At 46.9% G+C, this 14530-nt stretch overlaps 1 protein-coding gene across 1 annotated transcript; it reads left to right on the top strand.

Moving 5' to 3' along the window:
- Nucleotides 1-627: 627 nt before the first annotated feature.
- LOC143185723 (uncharacterized) lies at nucleotides 628-8071 on the top strand. The gene is made up of 3 exons (XM_076388942.1): nucleotides 628-1480; nucleotides 5805-5986; nucleotides 7178-8071. The coding sequence occupies exons 1-3, from the start codon at nucleotides 628-630 to the stop codon at nucleotides 7394-7396; spliced, it is 1254 nt and encodes a 417-aa protein (XP_076245057.1). The 3' UTR covers nucleotides 7397-8071.
- The last annotated feature ends 6459 nt before the right edge of the window (nucleotides 8072-14530 follow it).

Raw genomic sequence — 14530 nt, 5'->3', positions numbered from 1 at the left:
CGAGGAAAAATCAGCAGGTCTATAGTCCCGTTCAGCTGGCGAGGATCCCGGCCAGAGGGGCGGAGCCAGTCGGGCCATGCCCCTTCTGCCTCTTGCAGGCCTCGCCCACTTTTGGTTTTCCCCTTTCTCACACTTTCGCCCCCACTCTGGCCACCGTTCTGCTCGTCTCTTTCCAAGCAACGGGATCGGAGCCCCCACTAGAACGGCGCCTCCACCCGCAAAACGAAAAAGTCCGAGCGGCGCAGCCGGCGATGGTCAAAGTCAGTCCACACGGAGAGCTCGAGTCGAGTAGAGGCTAGTCCAGGTCAGCTGGCCAGAGATCCATCGATCCGTCGATCCTGGCACCTGTCAAACGCGCGACGACCGCATCGACAGTGACTCTTCGCGTGACTACAGTCTCTTCACACAGTTCAAACGTTATCCCTTGGGATTCAACCTTCCACGGTGTGACAGACGATCAGTGAGACTAAAGAAGAACAGACAGTAGCCGCTGGATAGACTCCCAACCAGCAGTGAGACTTTTCCCTCAGTTTTCGGGAACATGAGACAATAGAGAAGCAAGGTCTTCGATAGAGTGACTCAGTGAAGGGTATAGATTTCTCGAACGTGTCCACCCGCGATCCAAGAATGACAGTAATAAGGATGACATCCCCGGTGACGCCTCCATCGACCAGTCCAGGCTCAAACGAGGCTCAGGCGCCCCAGGCGACGTCGAAGCCAGTGCATCGATTGAGCTTCTCCGTCGCTGCGCTGCTGGCCGACACGAAGAAGTCAGACACCAAACAGGAGACCCCGTCGGCGTCGCCCAGGTCCTCGCCAATCGCCTCCTACTCGCCCGTCAGACAGGAACACCTAGTCGCTTCCAATCCAAGCCTGAGGTACCCAGGTGACTACAGAACGAGATATCTCTCAGTGTCCCCCAACATCCACGACCTCAGGGCTACCCAGTACCCAGCCTGCGAGCCATCCAGAACAGCCATCGACGCTAGGCTCTCCAGCAGGTTCCCCGAGACAGAGCTCGACAGGATAGACTCCCCAAACCAACGCTGCCTGTCCAGGGGCCTCGACTATGTAGTCCAGACCTCGTCAGACTCGACGCCCACGTCAGACGCAGCCTGTTCCTCGTCCCCCAAAGTGTCCACGGCCAGTCAGCCAGATTTTGGCTCGCAGTCACCCAGGAGCAGCTCGCACGAAGCTCGCTCTAGGTGTTCAGAGACCGAGGACATCGAAGAGGAGGATGAAAACAGCCTGGTGGACGTCGAAGAGCTCCAGCAGGGTAGTCCAACCCCAGTTAGACCCACTCCAGCGTATATTGGCGGGTTCTCCAGCCTCGGCAGCATCTCTGGCATCCCTGCCAGCCTCCATCCAGCGGTTTGGGGCGGCAGTCATCAGGGTGCGGCCGCCGCGGCTGCTGCTGCTGCGGCCGCGGCCACCGCCACCTTCTTCCCCTCGCACTTCTCTCATCACGCGCCGCTAAATGGTGAGTACTTTGGTCCGAGCGAGCTTCCGGCTCTGTTTGCTCGTTTTGCGTCGTCGCCGGAGCTATTTGCCATTTGCCGGGGCGACGACAACCGCGTTCGGTTCGTCTTTGAGCCGCTGGCTGGCCGCCAATCGACGTGAGCTCGTCTTTGGATTCTTTTCGTGGTTCGCGCTCGCCCCGAAACTGGTCCGATTGTAAACTCGTTAAGCTGCCCCTCGAGGGCCTCGTTCGGGGTCCTGTTTGGCTGCCCGCTCGTGTACGCTTCGTTCAATGAAGCCGACGGCGCGGGCATTCTTTGCTTTTCTTGTCCTGCCGCGGGCTATTTTTGGGACGAAATCGAACGGAAGTAGGGTCGACCACGGAGCACCTCCGGGCCTCTTCTCTTCTATTTTAATTAAAGTTAACCCTTTGCTGAGGATTCGCTCGATTCGAGTAGGTATTTTCGATGTGGGTTCGGAGGGTATTAGGCGAGAGACCTTTTGCTAGAGAAAGTCGAAGGAATTGTAGCGGAGTTGCTTTGCTAATGGAATAGCTTGGTGATAGTAGATTAGTGCTCTGTGGTAGATTCATTCAGAGGTAGTGTTTGCAGGCTTCAAGACTGTCTTTATTTATAGGCATTGAATAAACGGTGTGTCATCTTCATTTCTCTACCAAAGAGATTATTTCTTTGTTAACATGCTCGTCACTCCTCGGGCAACAGAATTTTTGAAAAAATTCTAAAAATGATTTTTCCTCTTTTTTATCGTTATATTCACAATCATCAATGTTCAAGCAGCACGCTAAAAAATTGAAAGGAAAAGCAAAAGAGAAAGAGGAGCATCGCAGAGGAGCTATTTCTATCGCTGGCACCCTTTGCTTGCATCATTCTACAATTTCAAGCGCTCGAGACTTGATAATGCAACGCCAGCACACTTTAGGCTCAGTTTCCTTCTCTTGCCTCCCATTTTTGTATTCGGACAAGCGTTCAATACAGAGCACTGATTCCTGTCCTAACTGAGTCGACACGAAATATTCAGTAAAAAGGAAGAAGTGAGCCCAATCGCGCGCTAATAGATGAATGGAGAGTGCCTATCGACGCGAGAGTATTTGCAATTCAATTATGGTCACGAAACCTACTCACCTAAAATCACCGCGTAAGGAATGCAGTTCTCGGAACGCGACGGATGACTCGTCGCGATTGAATCATCGTTAACACTAATTATTGAGGTCGCGGCTTGATAATTGCGGCGGGGCTCTCTCGTTAAAGAGGCAATCAAAGTTTTCTCGCTTCGTCAGAGCGGCGGTGCCAGCACGGAGGCAGAATAAACGAACAGAGGGCCGGTTCTTGTCGTGTCTGAGCCATCCAGACCTCGGGAACAATGGCCGATTATTGCAAAAAGGTGTCGCGATCGCGAATGGAACACTTAACGACGGGAAATCGATTTATGTTGCTCGCTAATAATCGTTCCTCATCGTCTGGAAACAATAGCCTCAAGATTGCCCCTTTTTCTAAGCAGAATAATCTCTCTTTTCTTCCAAACTCTCCGAGCTTCTAATTTGAAGCACCCTCTGCACCACAGAATGAACATTCTTACGAGATTTGGAAAGTTCTCGCAAATTTACGGGACTTCTTTTGAGATTGTTATTCCAACCAGGAAGAGAGGCACAAGATTTTAGTTAGATCGTATTCTAAGGGTCGAAAATCAACGCAAATGGGGATATCGCTTTGTATCCAGGTTACAATATCTTCGTATCAATTTATAGATCATTGTCGGGCGATTGTGTGGCAATTTAGGCGGCCCCACGAGCGGAATACAATCGACCATAATCGCTTGGCGTCGAAACGACTCGGAGGCAGACGAGTCATGTAGGGGAGAACAGCGTAATTTTGAAATATGGCCTCTTGTGGAGGGTGCTTTCACAGATTGCGTAACCCTTCAAACTTTACTTCCAACACACTCTACCTTGACTATCCTCCAAAGGGAGCAAAGTTTGGGGGTTGTCTTCCTGGATAAAACATCATTTATGCCTTGCATAAAGAGGTACTTGGAGAAACTTTTGGTGGAAAAGAAATTAACTTCGCTGGGCATTAAATTTGTTTCTTAAATTTGTTTATAACTTTTATGGGAAAAACCAGAATCTTAAAGAGGGTTAGTACTTGTTTAGGTCATTTTCTTCAGAGGAATAACATAAGTGCTTTTTAAAGAGCGTAGTAATCAATACACTTTATCGAGGATTCAGATTTTTACTAATCGCCAGAGTAAATGCTTGCACATGGTGATATTTATCGATGGAATCGGCTAATAAGACTGTATTAGAAATCGTGGTCCATGAAAACATTACGCAAGCTAACAAAGAGCGGCCGATCAGGACGAACGGGATTTCACCTTGCCTTTTTCTCAATACAATCGGCACTGTTTCAGATATCTCCGCGGGATCAGCTAATTATTTCTGTAATTCGCATTAAAATCGATCTGAAAGGGTAAAGAGGATTTTTCACCAGCTCGATCGCATGAATCGGTGCATTCAATTCCATTTCTTTTACAATGGCCAACAATTCATAGCACGCCGTATGGGTCCTCTGCAACTTATACAATATTTCTGTAGCAATTTGTACTGGATTTAAATCTTCGATAAATTTCTTCTTCACTATACAGTTATCTTCCCATATCTTCAATATTCCATTCAGCAATTTGTACCGAACTAAAATCTTCCACGACTTGCTCTGAAGTTCCACGACAATAATTCAGTAGCTTCGATAGGTAAACGATACCCATGACTGTCCCGATCAATTAAGCCAAACCAGGAGCCCACGATCATTCGCTAAACACCAACGTAGATCATTACGCAACGATCCGAGAATCTCCGAGGATCCTCCTCCGCTCTGGATCACCTGACGTTTCGCGGAACGGTGGTATCTCCGCTGGATCAGCTAATTATTTCGACCGTCGCGTTCCCGATCGCGGAGCCGGATTAAAATCGACGGTTCCAGCGTTTTCGGTGGCCGCTACGAACGCTGGAATATCTGGAGACGGGGAAAGAGAGAGGTCCCCGGAATACCGAGACTAATTGGGACCCTTGGAGATCCGCAGCGAGAGAAAGACTCGATGGAGGAGCAGAGAAGCTGAGATCAGAGCACAAAGGACGAGTCCCTGTGAAGGGAGGTTTGTCTCGGACTCGCAGAGTCCCTGCTCGCGAATCTCGAAGCAGGAAGAACGCGATTCCCTGCTCGACGGGGTGGGTGGGGGAGGCATCCGTGAAAATTTGAAATTCAGAAGCGAGGAGAGGACGAATCCTACCAGTCTTTTGTCTCGTCCTGAGATCTCTCGTTTCTAGAGCCGTTCACCTCCGCTCTACAAATCTGTCAATTGTCTCGAGACAAATCTCGGGGAATATAACCGATATATCCTGACGCGACTCGCTTTCTGCCTCCTTCCTCTTCACCGTGCCTCCTCCTGGTCGATTGCTTTGACAAGCTCCGCTTGATTCCTAAGCTTTACTTCAGAGCCTGTGAAAGATCTTTTGAGCAGTCATTAGGGTGCTGACTGATGTTAAGGATTTGCATAGTTTCCGTAGAGTAGAGGGAGGAAGACTTTATAGTTAGCCTAGGCTTGTGTCTCTATTTCTACTCCTCTTGCTCCAAACTAGGATCCCTGCAAAAATATTAATCCCTACCTCACTATTTGAATCCCCTAATCTAAGGACTCAACCTGGATCACCTGACACTTCGCTCCAGGAATGACTCTGTATCTCTTTCGATTTGTTTTCCAAGGATTAATCTGAAAAAACAGGCCTGAAAAATTGCACAATGGAACAGCGGGGTTCCCATAAGAGCAATCCTGAGGTGTCCACGCGACGGCAACACGGAGCAACAAATCTCCTCGCGAAAGGTTGCTCGAGGGGCCGCAACATCGGCGGGGTCGCGTGTAATTGAAAGGTCTCGGCGATCGAGGCGACTAGGAGAGCGTCGGAGGCGGTCGTAAAGGCGAATTATTCGGTCGTCACGTAAATGGGCCGCGCGCTATTATCGCCGGCACCTTTCCGCGAGGCGATATATCGCCGCTAATGAATACAAGCGGTAGCGTCGGAGTAGCGACTCGCGGCCGGAATCTTGCGGTCTCGTGGCAAAAAGGTAATGAGGCCAGTTTGCGGCGCCGTTCCCGACGCTCAGATTATGAATTGACCCCCTAAAAAGTCCCCGCGATCCTGTGATCGGCAAAAACAGGACGTTGCGGTCGGGCAGGGTTCGCCTTGGCTCCCTTGAACCCAGGGAACACGTTCCATAGTCGCAGTGGAAACTCGAAGAGCCTCGTTCTGAGCCATCCTGTTGCTGTTTCGGTTGCAGAGAACGGGGAACCAGCCAAGATCAAGTGCAACCTGAGGAAACACAAGCCGAACCGGAAGCCCAGGACGCCTTTCACCACGCAACAATTACTGGCGCTCGAGAAGAAGTTCACGGAAAGGCAATACCTCAGCGTCGCGGAGAGGGCCGAGTTCTCTTCTTCTCTTCATCTCACCGAAACTCAGGTGAGTGTCTCTTTCTGTGTTCTTCATTTTTTTAAAGAAGGGTATTTCGCTTCTACATCTAGGAAGTGGAAGTAGACTTCTGTTACGTGGCGTAGAAATTGGAGACTACTTAGAGTTAGAAATAGGGCTCTTTGTCTGTGGTCAAAGTTCGAGGAACTATTTTCTGGCGTGGAAGTGGTGTTTGTATAAGTTTATAGTCCTCAAACAACATGTACTCTTAATAGTTTCAACAGTTTCGTTTAACTTTTGTCTGGTCTCTCTGTGGGCTTAATTTCCCAGCTCGTGTGTTGCACGAAAGCCTTCAGGCGGAGTCCCAGCTGGTTTATTATCGCCTACCGTTCTCAACGTGTCCGGGGATCTCCACAATTACGTTTTACGATCACCGTTTCCCATTTAGCAGCGACGTTAACCGAGACTCCGTCTCTTTATTCTCACCGACCAGTTCAAGGGTCTCGCACTTAACAGAGATCTCTGCTCGATGTTGCCAGATGCGGGGTAATTAGCGCGCGTAAGCGGTATCCACGCTGGCGAAGAACGCGGCTAATTTTATTAATAGAGTACAAATTGCCCTGAAACCGCGATGACCGACCAATTATCTCTGGCTGAGCTCCTCGTGCACTCGAACCTCGATGTTTCATTCGCTTGTCTGTCAACGAGCCGATTCACTTGCGCTCCTATTGTCGTCAGGAGTTTATGGGCTCTTGGCAAATTCGTCTTCTGCACACTTTGTTAAATGAGCTACTTAGCATAGGTGTCTCAGTAAAATAGCCGTGGACACTCAGCTGCTGTGTTCTTTTGAAGGCAATAGAAAGCTTATATTCTCTATCCACATGAAATTCAAAGTACCCAAAAATTCAGAAAGGTTTTCATAAGTCAGACCCCCCAAATTTGAGCTACTCTATCTTCTCTCTTCCTTGCTGCATGTTAAGCGACCCGTAACAAGCTTAAATGTAGTATCAAACATCAGAGCCCCGAAACTCAGGTCCGAAGCAGGAAGTTGAATTCAACTACATTGGTTTAATCTTCCTCAATCGCGCAAAGTGGTTGCAATCGATTTGCAACAGAAGCCGCGGTTTCCAATCATCACGTCCTTAACCTCAACGATCGGCTCGAAACCGCAACGAAGCCTCGAGCGAAGTACAAAATCGAGTAGCTCCCAGGTACAAATCGGGCACTGCTTCATTGTTGCAGGTGAAGATCTGGTTTCAAAATCGACGGGCAAAGGCGAAGCGCATGCAGGAAGCCGAGATTGAGAAATTGAGGATGTCAGCGGTTAGGCAACACCACACGGCGCTGTACGGTTCTCATCCGGGACTCTTGGCCCCAGCCAGCCTGTATTCCGTCGGAATGTTGTCCCATCCTGGCCTAACGCCGCACCATCCGATCTCTCAGCACCCGTCTAGAGAATGAAAGCGTCGGGAGGATCTGGGGCCTCGCCACGATCGGTAGTGAACCGACCAGTCCGAAGACACAATTTTCTTTGAGGCTGAAGGATTTGGATCCAGCCTGGAAATTGGAAATCCTGGAAGAAAGAGAAGTTAGAGCTGGGATAGGTTAATGAAGAGGTGGAAATGGACCAATGAAAGTGGTATGGATGAAGAGGCAGGAAGAAGAATGATGAACAGAAATACGATTGAAGTAGAATGTGTTCACAGAAGAGTGTGTTGAATTGGACCAAAGTTGAAGGCGTGAAGTCGAGAATGGAAAGCTCTGGTAGACTGAGAGTTCTAGAGCATCGAGAAGCTTGGAGTCCTGAGGAGAGACGAGAGTCTGTACCAAGTGGGTAGCTTTCAACTCAATTATCTGCCTAAAGACGACAAAACGTTCTGACGCTTCCCAGGGAAGCCAGAGTGGATCGTGAATCTGTGCCAATTTTAGACACGTTCCCTCCGAGCGTGTCGTGTAAATAGAGTGTAAATATCGTCGTTAATCGTACTGTAGTCTTGTAAATACGATGTCGAGTGTAAGATGGGTGTACGCCCGAGTGTCGGGCGCGGTGGAAGCCACCGAGCCTTTTTCCAATTTTGTATAAATGTAAAACCGTCGGCTGAGAGAGTAGAGGAGTCTATTTAATAAATCGCAATATCGTAACGACGCCTGTTGATTCTCACCAAGACACCTGACTCCCAGTCAGTCCCAAGTGATCTCTGAGAGTGTCCTGAGAATTTATAGGCTTCCGAGTCCATATAAATTTCATCCTACGAATCCGTCCATTCTCGTTTCATCGAGGCTCACGATCGACTCTTAATAGACGAAAGTTGATAGAACCGTGTACGCGTTATATTAATTAGCATGTGTCATCGACCGTCGGAGGGGGTTCGCTAATTGAAAAGCTTCGTTGTAGATTCGTCTCTGAGCGTCGTTTCCCCCTGTCGAGGTTCGCGATTAGAAAGTTGGAATAAATTATCCGCGGCAATTAAACGAATCGATGATCTCGGTGACTCGTCGATCGATAAATCGGACGAATTTATTTGATCGTTAATGGCTAATAATCCGCTTTAACGTTCGTACCGAGTCGAGTCGATTTATGAGCCATGTGTTAACGAGCTTAGAGATCTAGACACTGGAGATGAGGCTGAAAAGATTGCGTAGGTTTCACGGATGTGGGAGTTCAAAGACGACGAGGGAGGATTTGTTTCGGTTTAAATATCAAAGACTATTCCCGCGATTTTTGAGAGATTATGGTTGTCTGCGAGAAAAGTGTCTTCAATTTGCAAAGTTAGTAATACAAATTTACTATTCGTGTAAATCTGCTTATCTAAATGTACGCAATCGTGACGCAAGTAGGAAGAATTCGGAGAACTTTCTTTGATTTGCTCTAACCAGTTGGACAACCATTAAGGTACTAATTGGCAACAATCTTGCTACTTCACACTGTACCTCCTTTACACCTCCACTATCTGTCTGAGTCATAATATACAGAACATATTGATTCAATGAGAATACAGAATTCTATCTAGGGACTAGGGCACCTGAAATATCTATTTTTAAACATACAGCCACTTTTCCAACCCTCATAAATTCATGATCTTCTTATCAGGAGAACTACCCAACCTCCCAAACGCAATTACTTTTTTCGATACACTTACGTGCTAATTAGCTATCCACGGAAATATTTCTGTATCCCCTTGTGCATAACTTTTTGTGGTACGTACTTACCGCGGATAAAAGTCACTTAACCTTTCTATATCCTCAGAGAAATAAAAAAAAAACAGTTCCTCAGCTCTTTCGAGACTTTCACGATACCCAAATTCGATTTCTTTCCAGATAATCTCAAAGTGTTTCAAGTTCCCTTGTAATTAAAAAATTCGACTGCTCATAAATATTCCTTACGTGCATACAGAGGGGCGTCCCGAAGAAGGAAGTGGCGATCGAAGGCACGAGAATTGAGGGTACGTTGAACGGGCGACGAGAAGGTCTGATGATAATCTCCGCGGGGTGAACATCCCCCTCCCCCTCGATGGCACTCTCGCGTCCTAGCGATTACGTTGCGACGATTACGCGGTAGCCGAGAATGGCGTCTCTGTGCGTACATGTCGCGGGAATAAATTAGCCGTGGCAATTAGTTTCGGAATCGACCCGCCCCGGGCGGCCGGCGCCACCATCTTGATTGCACCCGTGGAGAACCTTTAAAGACAGTAGCCAGCACTGTTTGCCGAAAGGCCTGAGCGCCGTTCGCGCGGCCTAATTAGCGATGCCCACCGAGATATCGCCGACGTACGCTAATAATACCGGGCATAAATATTCCGAATTTTTTCGTCTGGTGGCCCCATCCGCTCCTCGTGCCTCCACCTCCCTTTTCCACCCCTCTTCTGTCGCGTCCACTTCTTTCTCCTCGCTTCCCACCTCGCTAATTTCTTATTGTTGCCTATCTTATCGGGTCGCCTTTTTTCGGTGAGTCTTCAACCGTAATCGGTAATTGGTCCCCTTTTTCTTTTTATTTCTCTATGAATTTGGGGAGCTGATGCGTTCGGTGTTTCGGAGCGGAGTGTGGAAGAGTTGCGAGGAGGAATTTATGGGTTCTTTAGGGTTTGTGGAAATGTGGGCAGTCCAAGTTTTTATTGAATTAGTACAATTTTCGGAGGACTAATTGTTCAATCTTCAACTTGTAAAAGTTTATTTTAGTGCCGCTTTGAGAGGACGATTCCTTTCACGACCAGCATTCTCTCCCCTATCGTCTGTCCTGGGTCCCCATTCTGTCGCCCTTCTACTAGCAGCCTAATCAGATCCCTTCACCCCTATCGTTGGACGTTAAACGAGTACCTTTTTAATCGAATAATTCAATATTTTCCTCAACTTGTTCAATCTGATTAGACTCGATTCAATGAATCTTACTGAAAGCCACTGTTATAAGTAGTTTAGCTTTAGTCTCCCTCGTTTTGCTATACATTTTAACGACTCTGAACTAATTATCCACTTCTTCAACCATAAACCATAGAAATGCTAGATCCCTCAGGCCACTGCAAAATATTTTAATTTCTCCTTTTTGATAAACGAGGAACAACACACTATCACTTTTATCGCATCCACTTCAATCCCTCAAGCTCCAACTCACTCCCTTCTACTTTACGCTCGGTACGGTTGAATTTTAATCGTGTAATTAGTCCCTCAGTCACCAGCGAATGCCCGTCGTTGCCTGTTTTGCTCGCCGTTTCGTGTAACCAGATAACATCAATCAGATGATATCGCCTAAGCTACCGGTTCGCTTGTTAGGCCTAGCGACCCTCAGATGCCGCGCATCATTCGCTCGCATTAACGCCGCATTATCTGGGCCCCCATTGAGCAGGCCCAGGGAAAAATCGACCTACACGGTTCGATCGATAAGCGGACCGACTGAGAATTTTGTACGCTTCCATCTTTACAGGTGCGCGCGACCCGACATTGGACTAATTAGCGATTTCTCCTGACCGACCACGATTTCTATAAAAGGCGTTGGATGCTGTGGATGTTGTGTGTTTGATTGTGACTGTTGCGAGTGTGTAGACAGCAGGCAGGAGAATCTGTGAAGGAAGCTGGCGTTTGGTAAGTCGAACAGAGTGATATGATTTTTTTGGTAGAGGAGAGTTTATTGGAGGATATTGTTGGGGTTCATTTGGAGGAGATTGTAAAGTGGACCTTGTATGCTCTATATGATAGCCAGATATGTATAATGTTACACTGACAAGAAGATCTCTGGTAGTAATGCAGATTTATTGGTCTCGAGGCTCTTCTTCTCAGCGACGCATAATAGGTATAGGTAAATTTGATTTTCAAGAACAACTCACGATAGGTATATCTACTTCCTGGTAGCCTCCCTTATCACGAGATACCCTCAGCCTTTCTCTATTCCTTTTACGAGGCACCAGGTAGCCAGAAATCTAGGTACACATTTACAAACACTCCTTCCTCATTTTTAAGGACACTCAAGCAAAAGTTCATCCCCTCCATATCCAACAATATACTGAAATTGAAACCCTCCGATTTCCACCACCAGTGTCCACATTATTTCGCAGGTAGCTCGTTATCCCTAACGACTATGAGCCCTGGCTCAGTGGTTCAGTTCGTCGCGAGGTTTCCTCGAACGAGATTATTTTCGTGCGCGATTACGAGACGATGTTCATCAAGCAGCAAGTGTTTCGAATCGGCGGAGTGGTTCGTTGGCCTGGAGGTTCGAGTAAAACTCGCGTTATCTGCTCGGATCTCTGTCCGGAAAATCGTCAAGGGAGCGTTCTCTATCGCGGAACTGCATCGGGACTGGATTCTCGCTCGCCACGGTTTCCATCGGCTTAATAAGCGACGAGCAGAGCCACCGTCAGCGGCATCGCATGAAATTTATTGTAATACGGGTCACGACGCCCGACGATTCCTGGAATCCGCTCTGGCGGCCGCTCGATAACGGTCGCGGGCTCGGAGATGGCCTCTCGCGATTCGAATAATTACGTAATTACGCGGGAGAGCCTCGTATCGAAGGACTCCGGCTAATTCTGGCTCCTACCACAGATCTCCTTGTTCAGCGATCGCCGCTTAATTACCGATAAGATGATTTACCTCTGACCAGAGGCAAGCATGAGGACGCGTCTAATTCTGATCTAATTTAGATTCGCCGAGTTCTAGGAATTTTCAGAATGCTCCCTTGTCGATTTCTGGCAGGAACCAAGTGTTTCTAATTGCTGAAGTGCCTTTTTAATAAATTTCTTGTGCTGTGACGTGGACAGTGCATTATTTGAAATTTTGTGATTGTTTTTTAATTTTGTGACTACTTGGAAAAACTACTTCCCATCTGCTATTTCAATCCAGCTCAAGCTTAATTCCACTTCCCAGCATTTTTAGCTTCGAGAATGCATCGTTCTACAAAGGTGAGTCATATTTTTAATCTCATCTGACCCCCGCAAACAGCGATCGAAAACAGTCGACTGGGGGTTATATTTTTCGAATAACAATCGTGCCTGACCTAAGCAGGCGCTCGCGTGTGTTTTCTTATTGGCGTGGCTATCAGGCGAGTGGCTCAATAAAACAGCGTCTGTTGCGTCGAATTAAAGCGCCTCCGTCGAACGACCGGGCCTTAATGAGCGATTAAAGGCGGCGTTATGCAACGAAATTAATTATCTGCCGATAAATTCCTTCCACGGAGGGTGTATTAATGATCGCGATAAACCGCGTGGCAGAAAACACGCGAGGATACAGATTGCTGATTATTCCCCGACGCCGTTGGTGCGCGTTGGACCAGCGAACGCGTGTACATGCACGCGAGTCACCGCGTGTTTCGACCTCCGCGTCCTCGTGAATTCCCGATTAACCCGTCGACGACTAATTATTCCATTTCTGCCACTTAATTGCGACCTTTATCGCGCCGAGAGTTACTTTATCGCCAATGAACGTTGCCCCAAAACTAGAGTTCCCTCCTCGGGAATGGAGGCGAGGCGAATTTCGGTGATTTCTGAAGAGAGCTTCCATGAGAGACTTTGGAGGTACAGAGAGAGTTTGAGGTTGAAGATTTCTTGTGATTTAATATGAACTTATTAGTGATGGGTTCTGTATCTTGTATCAACTTCTAATTTTTTCTTTCGACATTGTTGAGTATTGAATGCATTTAGTATGCAGAGTACTGGGGTTCTGTGTAGAAGAATTGTTATGAATACTTTTTTAGTTTAGATATTTAGAAACAGAAGTTTTTTAGTGGTATCTATATTTTTCATTTGGGTTTGGGCAATGTCTGCAGGTAGAAATATGCAGTCGAAGGGTTAATATTGAAAGATCAGAAGTTGAATTGATTTAGTATCTATTATGAATTTAGAAAACTTTTGTGTTTTATAATTTACATATTGAGACCTCTTGGGGCTTCTTGGAAGACTCTTTTTTACCCCAAAATTAACCAATTTTGGGAACTCCACAAGAACTTCAGAGCTCATAATATTTCTTATGTAAACGAGTTTACATAAATCAACACAGCTGATTCTTTTTCCAACACGAAATAATAAATTCTTCGCTAGTTTAACTTCACTCAGTTCCCTTTCTCTAAAGATAAGCGACGACTGTAATAAACATCTTCTAATCGAAGTCACACGACCAATCCTCAAGGAGTGGAATGTTTCAGCTTTGAATTTGCGACGGCAGCGATTCTATATCACGCTTAGGGCATCGAGAGTAGAGATTCAGAAGACATTGTATGCTGAACGCAGCATTAGCAACAAATTAATAAACATGAGTCGCGTGGAATAGAAAAATGCCATCTTCTGATAAGAATTATGATACGCTCGTTTCACAATCGTCATTTCGCCGTCGACGAAAACAAACAGGCTTCTGTCACCAACTGATCGGCACACTAACCTCGTTAAAGGCTGTTCGTTAACGCGGGTCGAGTCTTCGTTGCGCAACTATCTGTCCACGATTGTGGATCGCTCCCATAATTGGTTCGATCTTCGATCAACCGCGTAAAATTGATTCTCCTTCACGATGACTCTATATTTTTGCGGAAGTGCACAGACGTTACGCAACCCCCTCGATTAATTATTGTTAATTAATAGCCAGAAGACTAGAGATTCACCAAGCAGGAGGAAGCATCATGGGCGAGCAGAAACCAGGGAAAAAAATAAATTAGCATTTTGATTGCCTTCGATCGGCTTGTTGACGATCAAAAGTCGAATACAGATGATGGGGGTGGGGGAACGAGAGATAAGGGGCCGAAAAAATGATCTCCGCGATGTGTGGATGTAGCTAATTCGTTATGTAACACGTGTTTTTATGCCGCTCGCGGCACCCGCTGATAACGATATCAATTCCAGCTCATTTGCCCGCAGTCTCTCGCTAATTATTCGCTCGCGTTAATTAGGGGTGTAAACAATTTCGCTTGGCAATTGCGAAACACGATTCTAATCCGCTGACCTGGGTCAAAGATCTGAATACGCGAGGAAAAACGAAAACAGGTTGTGTGTTTGACTAAACAGCCACAAAAATTTGTTTATGAAATGGCTTTTTGATCGCCAGCGATAAAGCGCTTAATCGATGCAAATTGAATTCTTTCGCGAAGGTTAATTCGAAGACGAACCCAGACGTAGCTCCATGGAC

The sequence above is a fragment of the Calliopsis andreniformis genome, chromosome 12, assembly GCF_051401765.1.
Source record: "Calliopsis andreniformis isolate RMS-2024a chromosome 12, iyCalAndr_principal, whole genome shotgun sequence".
Lineage (NCBI taxonomy): Eukaryota > Metazoa > Arthropoda > Insecta > Hymenoptera > Andrenidae > Calliopsis > Calliopsis andreniformis.
Note: the sequence above shows the minus strand (reverse complement) of the source record. Positions and strands in the feature narration are given on the sequence as shown.